We start from the raw sequence: 20635 nt of genomic DNA on the forward strand, positions 1-20635 counted from the left end.
ATCCAAAATACCCTCAGACTTTTGGTTGTAGAATTAACATGAATAATACAAAGAACCAGAATTTGCATCCTGCTTAGGGCAGTGAAAGGGTGCCCAAGCTGTGTCTGAAGTGCATAAAGGAAACCAGCCCCAGTGAGAAGAGGTCTTTCTCTAAAGGGATATATTACCTGGCATCCCAAGTACATTCATGTCATTACTGCTATCCCCTCAAAAGGCACAACATTGATGACGTGTGGAGCAAACTAGAAAATTTAGTGTTTGTTGCTCAGTTTGGGTTATTTCTAGTTCCACAGGACTACTGGTCCTGAAGACCTTTCCTCATCTGCATTGTTTTTGCAGGTTTGGTTCTGTTGTCTACGTTTTAGAAGCAATCTTTACTACGACTGCTGTAAAGGAAATTGCTTAGGATGAAGACTTCATCCTTTCCATAAGCTCATTGAGAATATGTTAATAAAGGAGTGCAGAAGTCTATTTTTAAGTAACTTCTTGCAAAAAATACAAAGCCAAAGAGCACTGAATAGCAGAGCAAGGCTTAAATCTCTATCAGCAAAGCTACCAGACTGGACTTGGGAATCGGAAAGGGTCCTGGATAGTGCCAACAGCTGGAGGTGGGATGGGTCACCAGTTTGAATCAACAAGTTGACTGGTTAGCCGTTTTCTCATGGCTGCATAGCCATGTCCAAGTGAAAGGAGTAGAGAGGCCCAGCTTCGGCTCAACCACACCAGGGAGGCACAACTCCTGGACAGTTACGCTGGAGTCCTATTAATATCATGGAGTGTAAAGAAAGAGGAAAGCCTCCAAAGCCAGGTGGGGACTGGAAGCAATGCAGGTCCTTCATCTCTGCACACGTCTGCCTTGTCTACCAAAGCCAGCCCAGAAGTCAACCCTAGAGATGGTCTTTGCTGTGAAGCTTGGTTCTACCTCGTTTAGCTCACACACGGCCGAATCCTGATAACTGCATCTAGGCATCTCTTTCTAGCACACCAGAGCACATGTCAGAGCCATACTTGGCAACCCAGTCACTTCTCCTTCCCCTTTCTATCTTACCATGGCCTGTAACATCAGTCTCCCTAGGAAAACAAAGCTCCCAGGCATAAAATAAATTCCTCAGAAAGTGATCGGAAGGTGCCTTGTCCTGTGTAGAAACCCCAGACTTTTCTACAAGCTAGTACGCTGGGTGAGTGAGTATCATGCCCATCACCTTACCCTTTACCATGTCCTCCAAAAGAGCAAGAGAACTGCTGGAGAATTGTGACTCACTCTTTTCTTCTCATTTACCACTCACCTCCTGAAAACGTGGGGGATGTTCATGCAGAATTCATCAGGCAAATGCTGTTAGCAGCAGCAGTGCAAGTGCCAGACACAGACTGGCAGAGAGCTTATGAATAGCACGATGAGTGATCTATAGCAAAAGCCATGGGCAAGAGCTAGCCATTAGTCTGGGGCTTAGTAATGCACTCTTCAAGTACATTACTCACCAATCCATCAGGCAACCTGCTAAAGAACTGAGAGATTCCAGCACTTTTAAATCTGTAACGCAATGGCTGGCAGCCTGCACTACATGCCCTAGGTTACAAGGGCATGGAGGAAGACAATTCATTTTGTGTCATAGCCAGTATTTCTTCTTCTCCTTTTCTGTGTGTACTTAAGAAATGGATCTTCTATTATCTGCAGATTAATAGCCAGGAGAATGCTCTGGTGTCTCTGTTAACATTTACTATTGAGGAAGGCTTTCAAAGAATGCAGTTTTCATTAGCTGGACTAGGTACCAAAACATGCGTGAGAACAGATGTGATTTCTTCATTTTAAAATAGTGCCTACAGTAGAACTGTTTTGGAAAAATGCTACGGTTACAAGGCACTACTAGAACACTGGACCTGACAGAATTAAGGTTGCCAGCATAATTTGGGCCCTTCTGTATAAGCATATGATACAGACTGCAGTACATCATCCTATACGGTACTCACAAGGTGGATAATGTGCACAGAAAAGGTATTTCTTTTTCTCCCTCACAACTTAGTGTGTGGCTCCAACTTGCATCTAGTGCACACTTTTCAAACCTCATGCAGAACATTGCTATTAATCTCCTTGTGGGAATTTCTGTGAAATTCATCATTATCTAAATTCTCCAGGAGCATTACCTAATCTCAGCACCCCTGTGAGGAAAAGGTTTTATTATCCACACTTTACAAAAGCCGAATAGAGGCAGCGAGAGATTCAAGTGTTACATGTGTCTTCTAATTTTACGCATTTGATTCGAGGTGTCTAGTTCTGATTTGTGAAGCACTTAACAACTTTATAGCATTTTGTATGTTTCTGGCAAAACTGTGAGTGCTCAGCAATTTTACAAAAACACCTTCATGTTCCAAGCTGAAAACTTTGAAGATAAAGACAGTTAGAGCTGTCTACGAGGGTCCTGGCTTGTCCACCTTCTCCAGGAACATAACAAACCCACGGCCATACCTGTCAGTAAAATCAGCTCCCCACCGAGACAAATCCCTAGCCGCTGCCTGTCATTCATTCAGCACTTCGGAGTTTCCACAGGAGCCGGATGAGTGATCCCACAAACAGCAATTGTCTTTGCCACATGTTGACCCATTCACGGAACAGTAACTACGCACACAGTGTGTCATCAGAGAGCAGCGGTGTCAGACGCAGGCACAAAAAAGCTGAAGCGGTACCATCATGCCAAGCTTTGCAATTCGGGAAGGCAGCTGGTGTGTGGGACGAGTGTGCTCTGGCAGGGACACGGCGCGTGGGGAACTGGGGTGGAAGAGAATCCCAGGCAGTCCCAACAGGGCTGGCGGTGAGGCATGTCACAGCAAAAGCTATTTCTGAAGGCACAGCGCAACACATTGCTAAAATGTTTCTGACAAGGATACTGAAATCTTTACGTTGACACACAGAGGCTGTAAGTTTTTTCAAGGAAAGGTGTTAAGGTTCCCCCTCCAAATCTTGAATGAGTCATGTATTTTCTTTGGTTAAAATAATTTTGGCAAAACTGTTTCCTTCCAGAAATACTAAATAAAAATCACGCCAGCACAAAAATGAATGTAGAAAATTTCAGGTCTAAAATGGGTAAAGAAGTGGTGAGCAACTAAAAAGGGATTCTTTCAATGGAAAATGTCAGTACGACCTTTATGTGACAATACAAATTAATATTTATATGGAAATTAAACACAGGAACTTCACACATTAAAAACTGAATAGTAAATTAACTTGGAATACATAGTCCTAGGCACACTTTAAACCTTGCCTTGCCACAGTCAAGCTCTGCACTAATGAACATACCAAAACCCTCCCTGTTTTCCTCCCTAACCCTGTTTTTGCCGGCCATAGCTGCTTGGACATCTGTTTTAACTCAGATATGTATTTAGGACTCTGAGCAGAAATAGGAAATGCTACTCATGTCCAACGTGGGTGGAGTAAGCACCTTAAATTTCTCATTTCAAGGCTTTTGAACATCCAGATTTGCAATTCAAACTCACCGACAGATTTTGGTTGGTTTTCCTCTTTTGGAGTTAATCTGATAGTAAGAGAAAACAGGGCAACCTGACATGCGTGCGAGGCACCCCCAAGTCACCTCTGCTGCATCCCCACTCTTGCTGTGCTCCCTGCCCTGGCCAGCCCAACACCCACGCCTGCAGGAGCTCATGGCGGGTGCCCAGCCGCCCCCTCCTGTGCCTCAGTGGCAGCGATGCACTGTCTGTCAGTGACAGTGCTGCTGGAAGAGATGCCCAGCATTACCTCTTGCACTTTTCCCTCACTCCCTCTTAACACCTCCCTCACCCTGCACTGCTGAGAAACACAGGTAAGCCTGTCCTTTCTTTAATACCTGTGCTCTCCGCAGGGGAGAAACACAGACTCCAAAGATTTCAAGGAAAGAGGAGAGGGGAGAGGACCTGCAGGGACATGCTACTGATGGCCAGGAAAGTGGAGACCAGAAGAACAGGTTCAAGTTGCCAGTGATACTGCAGAAAAAGGGAGAAGCTATGAAGACAAAAAACCCCTTTAAAACCAAAACATCACAGTACTGGAGGGTGAGACCAGAGGGCTGAGAGGCAAGGAAGAATGAATGAGAAATGAAAAAAGAATGCAAGAAAAAGCATATAAGCACGACAGAACTGAAATCAAAGCTTTGTCTAAAGTAAAAACAGTATCAGTTTAAAAATATTTAACACAACTGTTGCAAAATCTAGTGCAAACTTAATTTGAGTTCAGAGTAGCTTAATTTGGTAACTGATCAATGCATGCCTCTTTTAAATGAAGATAGGAATATTTAGACAGGTTTTCACACCAGTTAATTAATTTTTAAAGAGAATTCAAATTTTAATATGGATGATGCTTCAAAGAAGCTCCAGAGAAGAACAAACCACAGAGCAAATAGAAAATTCTTAGTTATACAAATGTAAACAGAAAATCTAAGGCTAAATCACTGAAAAACCCACAGGATTTATTTGAATCCTTCCTGAAGGGGCAGACTACTGCTCTGCAGGGAGGGAGGTCTGAATTCTGTTAGCACCTTTCCTGGGCACTTACTGCATTTCAAACATCCATCAGTGTATTCACCGATGGCTTCCACAACTTCACATTGAAAGGACCTGACTTGAGGGTGCAAATAGCCAATATAGAATGAATCAATCCAACGTGACAGTCTATGCAGGCTAGCATCCTTCAGAAAAGAAACAATCCAGTCCTGTGGGACTTAAGAGCTTCTGTTGGCTCCTGCTGCAGTATGAATTACTCAAATCACTTTGAACAAGAGTGCTCCATTCCCACGTGTAACAGCATGGCACTCTGCTTCCTCTCCCTGGTCCAAAGCTCCCTGCCTCTGCAAGAGCTCCTGCTTCCCCACCATGACCTTCTTCTTCCCTCTACGACTACCTCCAGCTAGACTCCTATTAGGGAATCTCATTTCCAGCTCCAACACAGCCACTCCAGACACACCATTGCTGAGGAGCTAGCAGTGTACACCCTGCGTCAGCGCTCAGCTTTCTTCTGGGACTGGGCTTTCAATACACAGATCAAGCAGTGGAGCACAGAAACAGCTACACTGCTCTATACCTGACTGCTGGAGCTCAAGGTGGCTGGGAGCAGAGACTTGGCACCCAAAAGCAGACAGAATGTACCTCTTCCTTTGCCTTTTTCTGGCTGCAATTTGCTTACCCAAAATGAATATTTGACCGAGAAATAAGTTGCTCTTTGAAAACTATCTGAAACCTCAGTTCTTATTGCTCCATCATTTACCCTGCTAAAGTGAGGCTGAAGCAAAAAAGAAACCGAAGCACTACTGGAAAAGTACAATGGAAAGGTGAGATGTGGCCTTGGTGGCTGATTCAGGGCTTGAGCAGCTAGACAGAAAGTATGTAAGGGCTAGTTTCTGCAACAAGGCATCAGCTCTGTGTCTAAGTTATGCACAAGACTCACGTGACAAAACATAGACTTCAGTTTCTGGTTACATTCATTATCTGCAGCAGGAAGTCTCTGATCCTCAGAAATAAGCCTGCTCCTGGTCACACACCACTCCCTCTTGACCAAACTTGCTTGAAATACTGAAGTACATCACCAGCCCAAGGAAAATCAGTCCTGTCTGCCTCGCCATGTCTGGTCTGGCAGAGAGCTGAATCCAGGCTGCAAGTCCTGGCCCAGGCAGATATCCATACATCCTCCTGAGGCACCAGCATGAGGGCCACAGTCCTCAGAAATTTAAAATAAGCATCCTTCAGATTCATGAGAAACAGCTGGAGGAAAAAGATGTAACAACCTGCTCCTCCCTACGTTAGTTTGTCCTGATGTAAGAGGGCTCTGTGGAGCACACAGAGGTCACGGGCTCAGAGCAGTACCAGTCAGGCCCACCTCACTCATTCAGGAGGGAGGTTATGAAACACCAGGTACCATGGAAGAGTTGCGTACTTGCTAACGCCAGGTAAATCCCTGTCTAAATAGGAAGGCAGGGTGCTAGCAGAGAGCAAACAACACAGCATGAAGAAGAGATCTTGTTTCTGGATCTCAGTAAGTGTCTGGTCAATGGGGCTTCTGCCCCATGCAGCTGGCAGCCCTCCTCTCCAAGACACGAGGCAAGAAGCAACCAAGCCAACCAGCCTCAAGATGTGCAGCTGACTTTGCCTCTCCTGTCACCCTTCCCAGCAGCTGCACTTGCTGCAGCGCACACAGGGCACAAGGGCAATTCCTCAGCCCTAGAGAGCACCGCAGAGGGACTCCTCAGCCGGGAGGTGGAGGATGACACAAAGGAGCTGAAATCAGTTTTCTGGGAGCTACATTAGTGCTGCCTGCTTTGACCTGAGCTACCTGGCTTCAAAGCCCGAAAGAGATGCCTTGGGCTGTCTTGATCCTCTTCAATAAGATGTTTGGCTGCCTGTGACTTGTGCTGCAGATTCTGAGTGTGGAGAACCATGAGGGAACCCAGGACATAGGCTTTGTCTTCAAAACAGGAGACACACACAGCAACAGCCATTTCTCCATGCTGGAATATATCACCGTTTGCAGCATGTAAATCATACCCTGAGAATTAGTCTCCACCTTTTGCATTTCTTCTATTTCTCTGTCCTTGTGCCTTGCTCTTTGCACTTGCTCCCAAACAAAGGAGTCAAAACTGTAAAGAATGATTCAAGGCATCAATGAACACAGAATCAACACAAAAAGCAGGCCTGTTATGCAAAGGGACCACTCGGTCATCAACCACAAGGCTATGCAGGTTTCCACTGCAGGGGCAGAAATGAGGAGGGAGGGGCACATGACAACAAAATGGGAGCAGTGGATATTCATTCACCTTGAAGGATTCCCCACACATGAACTCACACACACACAGAGCAAACACAACAGTGCTATTCCTACGGGGAACTCTCACCCTCAGGCTAACCCTAAAGCAAGCATTAACCTAGTTATTGTGCCCTTGGGCAGAATGCAGGATGAGGAAGCTGACTATTTGGGGAGCAAGGTGAGCTGCTTCAGCATTTAAGTACAATATCCTATGATCACCTGAGAGCAACAGCAGGAATTTCTCATCATTTTAGTAGAGTTGGGGGAGATGCAGGGCACCCTCCTGTCCTTGTTTTTCAGCCATCTGCTCACATGATTAGACAAAGTGTATCTTTTGTTAAAACAGAAGCATCACTGTTTTAGGAGACAATTGCTATGGCAGCTTTGAAACCTTCAGCCAGCTTCTTCCTTCTGGCACTAAAGATCTAACCGCACAGTGAAGGCCCAGGCTGAACCACCTGTACCGAGCCTGTTGTTCTGCCTACCTCACAGGGTGAGGTAGGGAAGAGGGATGTGACCACCTGCCTTGCTCACAAAGCACCCTCAAATTTCAGTTGTTCTGGAAAGAGCAAAACCCTACCTGCCAATGTGGGGAAACTGCCAAGAGCTCCCTTCTTGTGGACCGAGGCTCACTCAGGCTTTGCTGGTCAAGCACCGTTTGTCCTTTCTGAAGGTTTGTTCTGCATCTCTTGTTTTCCCTTGCTGACCACCAAACTCAGAAAACTGGCCATTGGCTGATTGTCACCTTGAATCTTCAGGAACTAACATCAGTGTTTCCACATGGACATATGACCGCAGAAGCAGGAGGTGCTGCTGTAATTTTTAGCACCAGTCATCTGCTGCCGCCGCCTTTGAAACACACATATATAGATGCTAGAGCAGAAAGTCCTAGTCCTTGTTGGTCTGCAGACAGCGCTGTGACAAAAGGGAAGGACAGAGTAAACAGAATCACTGAACTGGCAAAGAAGGTGGGTGCCACCGAAATAAGGAACGGGGACAGAGAAAGCACGAGTGACAGACGGTATAGCCCTGCGTGAGCAGGAGCCACCAACAGCTGTATGAGCAGACAAATAGGATGGGCAGATTAACGAGCAAAGGGGAGAGCACCAGCAGAGAGCAAGACACTTAATTACAGCAGGAATCGGTTATAATGGTATGTCTGGCCTTCGCTGAAGAGCTTTCACCTGTACCTGCAGCATCTCCAACTAGCAGAGTTGCAGTGTTAGGTACTTTACACCTTGGAATATACATTAAGAAAAACAAACCATGGTTCTAAGGAAGAGAAACCCCAAATCACTCCAGCTGAGAGTATGATCCTACAAAATCCACTCCTTCAGTTATTGAAGCAAAATGTGAGTATGTGGCTGAATTTCACTCTGTTAAGATATTTAACCATTTCATTGCCAGAGTGATGTCTACAGAGATCAGTTCCAGTCACCACTGTAGGGTACCAGAGGCCTTGAACAGGCCCTTCTGGTGTTCGGGACCTTAACATCAGGCTGAACTTTGAGAAGGATCCTTATTTTCATCTGAGATTTCAGCATCCTGTGTTGTTTTTCTAAAGATACCATTTGTTTTCTGAGCCTGCAGAGCACACAATACCTGCCTGTAGCATCTTTGACAGTTCTGAATCAAGCTATACAAAATCATGCTGTACAGTCTCATCTCATTGAACCTTTGGCTCCACGGAACCCAGGTCCAGTGGTCTGGCTGCCAGCCTAGTTTTATCAAGACCAGGAACAAAGGAACTGCACGTTACAACCTATCTGTCTGACTGGTTTTTATTGTATGTATTTTCTCTGTTGTACAAGTGATCAGCTTGCTTCCTTTTAAAGCCTGCAGTCAGCTTTAATCTACTTAGCCGGGATTAATGAGAGATTTGTTAAAGATTTAAAGATTTTACACACTTTGCTTACAACTGTTGTTATCTACAACCATCAGGCAATAAGCCCCATGCAGACAAGCTGTTCTTAATGTCAGGCACATACATCAGGTGTGCCAAGGCTGGTAACATGATGCCGATGGCCGATGCCTGTTGTTGGCAGGACTGGTACCTTCACAGACCTGTTCAGAAAGCCGTGTTCAGACCTCTGCCTACACCCTGCCCTTCTTTTGCAAAACAGAAAGTGTGGGACAAAGCTGGCACGTCGGAATGCGGGTTACTGCACTGGCACCAACAGCTCACACTGTCATGGGGCTTAACACTGTTAGGAGCGGAAAATCAGGAGCATTCATACAAGCCGGGCTAACACTACCTGATGTTGCATGCCTTACCCAGGAGAGGTGAGGAGGGAACTGCAGCTCCTGGAGGTTACCTGTTACTGTATCCCATTGCTTAAACCAGCATCGGTACTTGAGGAATGGAAGGTGGCAGAGGTGATATGATTCTTTAAAACAAGGACTCTATGCTGGATGTGGGAACTCTTCGTGGTGGAAATTATAACAACAGTAATGTTAGTAGGCACATGGCTAAACTATGCTCTGTTGGGGAGGCCCCCACATGCTGAGAAGCCTCAGCTCACAAGTTTGCTATATAGTGTTTCAGGTGGCTTACCTCCATCGAGGTACAGAAAACAAGAACTGCAGACAAAGGCCCCAGGAAGTCTCAAGGATGGAGCTGCAGGGAATTCTTCCAGTGCCACAGGTGAGGAACCACAGAGGCCAGGCACAGGAGGACACTGGAAGAAAGCAATGAGGGTCTGTCAGGTGGACTCTGTTCCACTGGCAAAAACAACCACTTCCATGGAAATGAGACAGACAACAGAAAACAGACAATAAATGAGTAATGCTGTGTGAGGGATTCTCCATGCTACTGTGTCTTGTTACTTGACCTGCAAAGACCAGAAAAATCTCCTCTGGTACATATGGAAGTTTCAGTGCATGTGCTAGATGAGCTTTCATTCTCCCACCCCAAAGAAGCTTTCTCATCCCTAAATAAAAAGCTCAGGACATTCACCAGTCCTCAGTGCAGCACCAAAACCACAAGAGAATGTTCACAAGTTTTGGTGGTTTTATAAAAACTATTAAAAAGCGGCACATCTATAGAGACTGAATCCCCTCCGACACCTGCGAGCTGCTCCATAGCCAGAGGCCCTTCTCCCACCCCATAGCCCCAGGCCCCAGCACGGGCCAGCCCTGAAAGAGTGCCCATCACAGGTACCATCCAGAGAACCATCTCCAGTCCTGGTGCAGGGTCCGCTGATGCACCACACCAAACACCCTAACAAGAAAACAGACATTCTCCTCGCCTTCCATCTTGCAGGAGCTTTTGTGATGAGCAGAGCAGGGTGGTTTGCCTCAACGTTAAAAACTGCCCTGACTCCTGATATTGCAGGGCCACCGGTCCCCAGGCTGTGGGCTGCTCCTTGGGGCTACCATACTGCTCCCTTCCGTAGCCCTTGGTCCTCTCTGCTGCCACAGCTCCACCGCCCACCCCTCCTCAAAAAATGCCCTGCCTTTGCTGCACACCAGTTACTCCCAGTGGCCCCAATCCTGCACAGGCTCCAGGTCAGACTCAGCTGCTTCTGTGCTAACGGTAGTGGTGAGGACCAGCACGGGGACAGTCACCCCTCGGTGCAGCTGGGAGGCACCACTGTTGAGCAGTCATAAGCAAAAGATGCTTTGGAGCCTGGATGTGCTGCTGCCTCTTGTCAAGTCTGACTTGCTACCTGCTTGTCAAGACAGAAGACATGCCAGTTTTGCCTTCCTTATACCTAACACAGAAGGTCCTTTTATATTCCCACCACGAATCCTACACGTAATGTAGGACGTAAAAGCAGTTTATGAATTCACTACTTTGTACTGGAGATGTTCAGCATGACACACACTGCCAAGAGGCAAGACCTGCATCTACTAAATAAACCATACAAAGACTCACGTTATTTTGAAACTGATTGAAAGTGAGAGATTTGTCAGTTTAGGTGGTAACTAACACCCCAAAACTTTTGAAACCTGAGGGATAAACACATACAGTTTTTACAACTGAAATGCAGATTCTCAAGAAAAGCAAATTACTTTTTTGCCCAAAAGCCCTTTCAGGAACCTCCCAGAGCTGAGGACGACTGACGCTGTGCTGCCCTGGCCCCTGGGCTCACCCACCCTGCTGCTCCTTGCTAGACACTGCCAGGAGTGGGCAGGCTGTGGCATGCACCAGAGCCACGCCACAGCTTTCCACGTGCCCATGCCTGTTATTATTTACCCTCTCCCTGTACAGACAGCTCAGATCACCGGCATCCCCATGTGAAATAGCCTACCTGCATTCTCCCGATGCTCCCAAGATCTCCAAACACGCAGAGAAGAGGGGGGAAAAAACAAAAAAAAAAAAAAAAAGAAAAAAAAGAAAAAGAGTCTTGATACCTGTCCTGCAATTCCAGATATTCCAGACACCTTTTCAGTGCTGAAGCTGAACACTGCCGGCTCTGGGCAGGAAACTAAAGGTCTCCCTCCACTGGCACTGCCACCCCTGCGCTGACCTTGCAGCTCTCCGGAAGGTCAGGGACGGGTCTCTGGCTCAGAGCACAAGTTAGATGTGGCGCATTGGAAATGAGCAGTAATCCCACCATGCCTGTTGGAGGCAAGCATCTCAGCACAGCTCCCTGATGCACACTGTGCCCACGGAGCTCACCTGCCTTAACTGCAGGGTCTCTCCTGCTGGCAGGAGTCACAGAAGCATCTGGAGTGAGACCCAGGCTGAGCCGCCTGCGTGGGACTGCCCAGCCATCACAGCCCCCGCTCCCCTGCCCCAGCCAAATGCCTCCTGGAGAAGTTGGAAGGGAGCAGGTGGGGCTTGGCAGAGGGAGAGAAACAGAAAATGGAACGAGGGGGACAGAGTGGAAAGGGGGGCTTGCTTCTCATTAATGAGCATTTGAGCTGCTGATCTCAGGGAAGACTTTGAAAAGAAAGCGCAGAGCCCTCCTGGCAGGGCAGCCAGCCCAGCTGCCCTCCCCACGTCTCACTTTTTATAAATTCTGGGAAACACTTTTAGACAGACACTGGCACTCATAAATTATACAACTAATTTGCATAGTCCAGTCATGAGACATTATGCAAATGTGACCCGATTTGCATAATGGATTTCCTCTCGTTCGCTTCACTTGCTCATGCTTTTAAAAAACAAAATGAAATAAAATGAAAGCACAAGAAGGTGAAAGCAGCAAGTTCCCAGCACTGCTGCGTCTCCTCCCAGCCACACCGTCACTCACCCTTGCTTGCGGCAGAGACTGGGACGAGGGAGAGCAAAAGCAAAAAAATAAAGCCCTCACATGGTTTATTTCTCTCGTAATTACAATGAACTAACTTTCCCCTGGTTGAGATGCTTCACCCCAAGCGACGTATCTGAGCCAATTAAGGAAATGAAAAAGAGCCCTGGAAGACAGGGCAAGCCTCTAACAGACAGCGGTCTTCCGATGCCCCACCTCAGCAGTTGCAGGGTGCCCAGGCTGGGGAGCCCTGCAGTGCAAGACCCTGCAGAGGCTGGTCATTTCTGTGCTATGATAAGCCTTTGGGGGGGACGGCTTCCCTGCTTAAACTTCGACAGAGCTTGCCTTTCTGAAAGGCGGATGGGTGGGAGAGGCGAGGGGAGGGGTTCCTTTGATTGTTTATAGCAAAATATAGCGGTGACATGTCGGCAGGACGAGGTGGGAGCGTGTCAGCCGCCCTTAGCCGCACTCCAACAGGCGGATGACCGTCCGTCCATCCTCCGCAGTTGCTGGTTTTGCTGCGGGCTCTTCCCTGCCCCCCTGCACCAGCACGAGCGGCAGAACCGTGCCAAGCGGCTGGCGTCCATACCCTGTGGGAAAAGTTAACTGTAATTCTTCAGCTTTTAAAATCAATTAACCCGTGTGTTAATTAACATCAAGTCGACGGGAGGAGGAGGAGGAGGGGAAAGCGGGAGGGAGGAGGGAGGAAAGAGCTGCAAGGGCGGATGGCAGCGGAGTTGGCACAGTGCCATCCATTCAGTGGCAACGCCACAGCTCCCTGCGATCGCGGCAGCGGGTATATGTTACGGGGGCCCTGTGCGCGGGCCAGACAGTGCAGTAAAGCCAAGGGAGATTATCCAGACCCCCAGGAGCAAACGGCAGGCAGCGACCGGAGGCGCGAGTGCCAGGATTACAGACCAGGCTCCTCTGCTGCAAGCCCTTCCTTGGACGCATGCCGCTGTGGGGCCGGGGGCTCCCCCGCCAGCGCTGCACAACTTGGACTTTCAGCACTTTTTCCCCCCTTTAAACGTCATTCTGCCGCAGTGGAGCCAGCACAACGGATGCTTTCACACCCTGTGAGACAAAGGCCGTCGTCTCCGCCATGACACCGCTCCGTTCCAAGCCGAGGCCGGCATCTTGGAGTCTTTAAAAATAAAGGGAAAAGGGAAATGCGAACAATAAAAACAGCAACAGAAAAAACCTCAACAACAAACCCCTTGTGCCCGTTCTCCATGCCAGGGGCAACATGGGCATCTGTCGCAGCAGAAGGCGTTTGTGTGGGGCTTGCTTTTTTTTTTTCCCCCTTTTTTTTTTCGCAAGCTGTTGGCGTGTTTGCCATTCAGGTTCGTTTACAATTAACTTCAAAAAAACCCCATCCACACCCAGTCCAGTCAACAACAAACAAAAGGGAGCAGCCGACATCGAGAGAGAAATGCCACAAGAAGCTGCAAGAATGCGAGCTACAGACGATGCCATTTGCCATTCGGACAACCTCAGGGAAAGGTGCCAATTCTGCAGCTCGGGAGACTCCAAGAAGGGAGCACGAAGGTCTCCAAATAGCACACCGAAGGAAGGAAGGAAGGAATACCGCTCTTATAGGGCAGGATCGCAGCTGCATACAGCCTCTGCTGGGAGGAGAGGGAATGTTTATCGGTGTAGCGAGAGATGCCTGTGTATGCACATACGCACACAGAACAGTGTGTGTATGGACACACATACACATATGCACACAATGCCTCAGATAAATGCAGATTAGATGTGTGAGTGTGGGGGTGTGTATGATGGAGATGTGTGTATACTTCTGTGTGTAAACACATACGTCTGTGTGGGGGTATATATTTGTGTGCACGCATGTATTGCACATAGATGCACATGCAGGGAGATGTATGTTTGTGTGCTTGGGTGAGAGAGAAAGACGGAGTGAGAAAGACACAGACACAGACACACACTCACCCAACGTCAGTATACATCCCACTTTTTGACCTAGGTATACACCGAAGACAAAATAAAAATCATACTCCAGCAGCAAGCAGGCAGTCAGAGATTTATCTACATTCACTGCTATCACCAGGGAGATGAATGGGGCCGATCTGAAGCCCTTTACAAGATCCACTATGGGAGTGAAGGAGGAGGAGGGATGCCACACAGACATGCACAAACTTGAAGACAGAGAGATTTGGAAGGTGCTACTTGTGAAACCCAGGTGGCACTCCGGAGGGGTGAGCGAGGGAAAGAGCCGCACAGGCGCCCTGCAGGGTCCGGAGGGCTTGGGGCTTTTGGAAGAGGGCGTCAAGGGACAGCTGGCTACTTACGTTGTCTGCGCTGCTGAGGATCCTGCAAGGTGTTCTGTTGGCACCAGGCGCCGAGCCAGGGAAGGGCACTGGAAACAAAAGGGAGAGACAAAAAATAAAGTCATACAACGGGAATATTAATTGCCTCTCTTGCGGATTTTACAAAACACACCAAAATGTTTTCTTTTTGCTTGTGTTTTTTTTTTTTTTTTTTTGTGGATTGGCGCACTTCCCTTCTGCATGGAAATACTCGCATGGGATTTACAGCCCAGCTACAAGGCTCATGGATTAACAGCGCTGGCATCTTTTGGGCATATTTTTTCTTTTAATGAATGAGCTTTCGCTGTTAATGAGGAATAATCGTTTGGCTAATGAGCTTTGAAACATTAAGAGAAAAGAGGTTTTTTTTCCCGTTAATCGCCCTGGTGCGACCGCATGGATGGATTACAAAAGACAGCAGTAGGAACGCAGTACAAAGGGGGGGAAACGTCTCCTGGAGTGGGATAAATGCAGAGATGGGTGATGCATCCCTGCATCTCTCCTTCTTTCTCTCTCTCTTACTCTCTCTGCCAACTGCTACGGGTTTCCATAACTCCGCAATCAAAGTGGATGCTCGGGAAAGATTATTATAGTCAAACAGTGAAGCGTCGGTGGTTAATGTCTCCAGTGTTTAATCATCATACAGTAGAATGGTTTTATGCATATTTCATTTGCATATCATTAAACCGCGCTAGCGCGGGACATTCTGGAGAGGTACAAAGTTGGGGGGGAGAGAGAGGGAGAGCGAGAAAGAGACAGAGAGAGGAAGGTCCCTATGATGCCTATCTTCAAAAGCCAGGGACTTGTTCCATGATCTGTCTTCTACTTTTACTAAAATCATGATGACTTGGAAACCTTTGAAGTTGGATATAACCTTGGATTCTTCTAATTCCAGCAGAGTGATGTATTAGAAAGGGGAAAATGATGCTGCGCTAGGACATTTAAAGGAATATAAGCTCCAGTGGAATGGAAATAGGAGCTCTTTGGGGAACGAACTGGCAGACCCAGCCACAGCTTCGACAAAACATCACACTTCTGGGTTAATACTAGTAAAGGATATCAGAGTAATACAAAAAGAATGAAGACAACATATCATTAAGATGGGGATCATATTTCTCTACTCTTTATCTTTTTCTTTTCCTTTCCTTTTTAAAGGTACAAAGAAGGATGGAACCAGCGGTAATTTACACGCTGATTAGCAAACAGTTGCCTCTTTTTGTGTTTGTTTTTCTTCTCTCTTTATTTTGGAGAGGGGTGTGTCCACCGCTGCAGTGATTAATCAATTATTGGTAGCTCAGATCTTCTCCACTGGCACTGATCAGGAAGAGAAGGTGGTGGTTGTGGGGGGGAGGAACACAGTGGGCTCTTTGTAGATCTTATACATGCACAACATATAATTGGGGTCTTTATAAAGCTCCCTCAATAGACTGTTTCTTTCCTGGAAAAAACAGCAGCTGGTTAGCCACCGTTGGCGACTCTTCAAATATCACTTTCGCTGGGGGGCAGTTTCTGTCGCTGTTTGTTGTTGTGCTTTATTTTCTTTCTCCACGGAGGGGGCTACGTGTGCGATGCTACCACTGCCCACCGCTTTCGAATGGCAGACAGACAGACAATCTCTTGAGCTGAATGCAGAGCTTTGCTTCAAAATGAAATGCTGCTTTATATTTAAATTCTCCTCCTTTCCCTCCCCCACTTTTCTTCTCCTCCAAGTCTTTGTCTTGGTTATGAATATTCAGATGAGCCGTGATGTGATTACACTGTACAATTACTTGTGTCCATGCTGGTGGCGAAGGCACTGAGGAAAGACAGAGCCAGATGAGCCTGGAGCTCATTTGGGGTTTGTTTTCCGTATTCTTCCCCCCATCTCTGTAGCGCTGCGGCACATGCAGATGTCGCTGGTTGTTCTTTATAAAGCCCTAATGATATGCAAAAGCATAACGACCCCATTTGGGTGCATAGCATCAAAGAAATATTATGGGGGGGGGATCCTGACTGAAGGAATGTCCACATAAATTATTTTTATTTAAATGAGTTGAAGAGGTGGCGGTGAGGCAGAGGAAGTCACATGAATACATGCATAATGTTAATACCCAGAAAGGTTATCACCAAGGAGAAGAGGGTTTTTTGCACCGTGCTCGGGACGAACAGGCTCATTAGAGAATAGCACAGCCCACGGTGTGATTTACTTATTTATCATTACTCATTCTTAAGCCAGGGCACCAGGCAAGCTTGCCACCTGGAGACTCAAGAGCGCTGGGAGCTGGATGCCTGGACAATTCCCAGTTTTCATTCAGAAATCTCAGTGAAGTGTGTGGTAGGAGGGGGACAGGAGAAGAGGAACCAGAGGCAGAATGTGTTAAGTGCCACAGCTCGTTGGCAAAGAAGGGCTTCGACTGACTACATCCTTGAGGGTGGAGTGACAACACGGCAGCATGCTGGTGCTGAGGCGCTGGTTGGTACCAGGCTTGTATGCACTTCCCAAGGTACTGAGCTCTGATGCAGTGCCCAGCAGCTCCCTGCCATGCTGGCTCCCACTGCAGGACACCGGGACATGGGGCTCAGTGCAGCCGGGCCTGGGGCAGAGAAGCTCCTGGCCACTGTGCCATCAGGGAGACTGCCAGGGGGACGGAGAGCCAGGAGCTGGCCAGGTCCACCTGTACACATTTTTCTTAGAGCAGTGAACAGTACAAAAAAGATATTACAAGTACAAAAATTCCATGTGCATGTGGAAATAGATCTTCTTGGCTACTCTATTCTGCTAAGAGCGCTCTTCTGGGCCAGGGGTTTGCACCTACATGCATCAGCAAGGGCTGAACAAAGTAAGATCGAGTGGACCACCAGCGAACAGCCACACCCTAATTTCAGCTGTGTTAGACATCAGCTTTCGGAAGGTCTGTGCCTTGTGTGCTTGCCCTGCACTGGTCCTGAATGGCTCTGCCTTCACAGCTTCTTCAGCCTCCACCACACCCTCGGTCATGGGTAAGGTCAAAGCCGCAGCCAGACCTGGTCTCCAGGGAGGGAGCATCGCTCTCCTCCCTGCCCGAAAAGGGAGAGGCGAGACTATTGCAGATGGGACCTGTTGTGAGAGGAGCTCTCCTCTCCTCCCACGCTGTGGGCATGCACAGACTTTACCTGCAGCTCTAGAAATACTCCTAAGCAGATCCTCAGTTGTCCAAGTGGGGTGGCCCCGCTGCCTCTAAAGGCATGCCATTTGTCACAGACACCGAGGTGACATGAGAACCTGCCCAAAGGAGGCTGCAAACCTCTCTAAGCAGACAGTAGTAACCAGGTCTCCTTAGGCAGGCCCCATCACAGAGGGAGCACTGAGAGCCCCAGACAGGAGGATTATGCTCTAGTCTGTATCTCTCTAAGGACCGGTGTGCAGAGGATGCAGTGACCCATAGCAAAGAGGAAAGCTGCTGCCCGATGCTGCTTAAAGACTCCTAACCACAGGCCCATCTTGCCATCATCTGCCCCCAGTCCCTTCTGCATCTCAACAGATGCATCTCTGTCAAGCACATGCACACACCCTTCTGCAAAGGCACCCAGGAGACCGAGTAGACAGCAACAGACTGCCGGTTCTGATCAAAAATAGGACATCAGCACTGCCTCTGGGCAACAATCCTAAGCCCAGGCTCTCTCTGCTCACAGTTTCAAACAGCGTGCAAAAATTCAGGACACAAGGGATAACCCAATCATCAGCCTAACTCAGAAGTTAGATGTGAATATCCTGGTCCATGACCACACAGCCCTCTTTAAGGCATGGCTAAGAGATATTGCCGCCCTGATGAAAAGGAACTTGTGCTAAAATCAACCCAGACCCAAGTGAGCAGCCCAAAGCCCTGTAAGAAACTGAGCAGCAGTGATCAGCTGGAGTGATCTCAGCAGATCACCTCCACCCCATCCACCCTAACCAATTGCTTCTTGACCCCAGAACAGTGGCACTGCTGGTGTGGACTTTGTGGAACAGCAACCCAGAAGGTGCTGCCCAACCCTGCCCTGTCCTTCTGGCCACAAGCCTCAAAACAGCTTAGTACAGACGCTGTCTGTCAAAGGCCAAACGGAGCCTGGGAATATGGAATAACTGAAACAAGCACAAACTGACTCCACAGAAGGGCCACACATGTGCCATGCCCTTGTCATCGTTCCAGGTATCAAATCCTTCCCCCGACTTGGTTTTGCCCTGGCAGCACAGCAGGGACCTCAATCCTGAACAGTGCCTTTGCACACCATGAGTCTTACTCATCAGGGAAGGGGTTACGAGGGCAGGAGCCTAAACACCAATCTGCCCTGGAGAGGAGGATGAGGACTGAAGAACAGGCTATGAAGCACAGAGGTGGTGGTGCAGTCTCACAGTCCCCCTTCTGTGCCTCCACTGGCAGGCAACCCTAAGTGCACAGCACAGCAGGGCTTGTGGGTCTCAGTGTAGCCAAGGCAGCCTTTCCACCCCAACCAGAGCTTGCTGCTAAACCTTAGGAGGGTTTCCTGACCAAGACGTGGAGCAGGCTGCAAAGCAGATCAATGGATCTAGCAGTGGCCTCACCTGGCTGACACTTCCTGCAGTCCTCAAGATTCCTACTCGCATCACATGCAGGAGAGCATCCAACATTACTGGAGGAAGGCCAAGGGAAGGAGAGGTTGGGAACTGCCAGAAGACTTCATGCAGCCTGCTGTCTGCTCCTGGTAGGAGAAACCCCCCAGGGAAGGACAGAGTCAAGCAGCTTAGGACCAAAAGTCAGAGTCACTCTTTTTACAAGTGCTCCCAAAGAGGAGCTGGAAGGAGACTACAGCTTGGAAAATGAGCACAGAGTGTGCTATACATGCAACAGGTCCATGGGTGAGGCAGGGGAGGTGGTGATGCTGCAAGAGGCAGTGATGCTCATGCTACGATACCCATGCTGAAGGGCTGGGCACCCTGCTCTGCACAACACAATGTCCTCACACGGTTTCTGCAAAGGTGTTCTGGCCTGTGGAGGCTACTGCTGCTTTTTGACATGTACAGGTGTGAAATATTACCTCCAGTGTCCCAAGCATTTTCTTAAAAGAAGTCTGTGACCATTTGGAAGTGAATCTCCTCAAGGAGGCTTTAGGAAGGGAAAGCTCTTATAACACTACAGGAACCATTGCTCTGCTTGTCAATTTGACCAAATACCCTGAAGAAATTGCTATCTAGAAAAAGGAAATTCAAGCATTTATAGAACATATTGCTATTTAAAAAAACAAAATAATTGTTTTGCAAATAGTAACACTGCTGAAGAGGGGAAAGAAGTACATCAGTCATTTGATATTACATATAAGCAGTTTATTAAAGAATTAAATATTTATAGACTATAAAGCAAGCAGGGCGATGAGTTGCAAACAGCTTGCTGAGAAGTATGTTATAAACAATGAGTCTGTCAGTGACTAATAAAGTATGGAGAACACAAATGTTTTATAAAATCACCAAGCCAGCTATGAATCTCCAAAGCTGAGATGCTGCAGGACCCACCAAGGTTCCTGCTGCAATTTAAGCCTGGAGCCAATATGGGAGGGACAGTATCTGATGAGATATGTGGAGTGCAGACACATGCTGAGCACTCGTGGGAATGCACATGATTCAATGCCTTAGAGAGATTTAATTTTTTCACATTATTTTAAACAGAGATCTATTAATAGGAAGTTCAGGAATTTTCAAAGAGTTCAAGGCACTTCCCTCATCAGTTTTTCATGGCACCTACTCTTCCATTTCAAACAAAATGTATAGTTTGTGGTTCAGACTGAAATTCCTCTCTGCAAAGCCCTTTTCTTCCCTCCCTTAAAGAAAAGGCGTAGATACCCCGACACCAGCTTCCCCTGTTCTAAGCAATCCTCAGTGGCGACTCAAGGGCTCCAGCCTGACTCAAGGTTGGAGAAAAGCAGCTCCCTCCATCAGACACAGCACAATTACAAAGGACAACTAAGATTTTCAGAGACTGTACTAGAGGAACAAATACACTGTAGCCCATGAGGAGAGGAACACCCTTTTTGCTTGCAGGTCTTTGGTGGAAACCACAATTTACAATAAAAGTATGCATTTTTTCCTATGTGAAAAAGAAAGGTCTCATTTTTCAACAGAATACAGACATTCATCACAGTAATTTTTTGGGGGGGGGTGCTGCTGTTTTATTACTAGCAGAGATGAAAGACTCTCCAGATTATTTTTTGTTTCTGTGAAGCCAACCCAAGGCCCAAAAATTACTTCTAATGTAAGATGAGCTGACACCTGTGGCCATGCCAAAGCTGATCCCTATAGCTGTCCCCACAATTACAAGTCTGGTGGGATGGCTGAAGCTCCCACATGGTCCAGA

The 20635-nt window shown here is 47.6% G+C and overlaps 1 protein-coding gene across 13 annotated transcripts in view; it reads right to left on the reverse strand.

The window, feature by feature from the left end:
- Positions 1–20635, reverse strand: part of LOC119157766 — a 121114-nt gene that overhangs the window by 30263 nt on the left and 70216 nt on the right. For 9 of the 13 annotated variants that reach the window (XR_005107646.1, XR_005107645.1, XR_005107654.1 and 6 more), the window contains 2 exons: positions 14292–14359; positions 9336–13123 (listed from right to left, as the gene is read on the reverse strand). Coding sequence is in view for 1 of the 13 variants with exons in the window: in XM_037409005.1 (XP_037264902.1) it covers positions 9336–9459; positions 14292–14359 (192 nt within the window). In the remaining 12 variants the exon portion in view is untranslated. The remainder of the gene's footprint in view (positions 1–9335; positions 13124–14291; positions 14360–20635) is intronic. The other 4 variants (XR_005107647.1, XR_005107650.1, XR_005107652.1 and 1 more) reach the window with 4 other exon arrangements.

This window comes from Falco rusticolus, chromosome 15, assembly GCF_015220075.1.
Source record: "Falco rusticolus isolate bFalRus1 chromosome 15, bFalRus1.pri, whole genome shotgun sequence".
Classification (NCBI taxonomy): domain Eukaryota; kingdom Metazoa; phylum Chordata; class Aves; order Falconiformes; family Falconidae; genus Falco; species Falco rusticolus.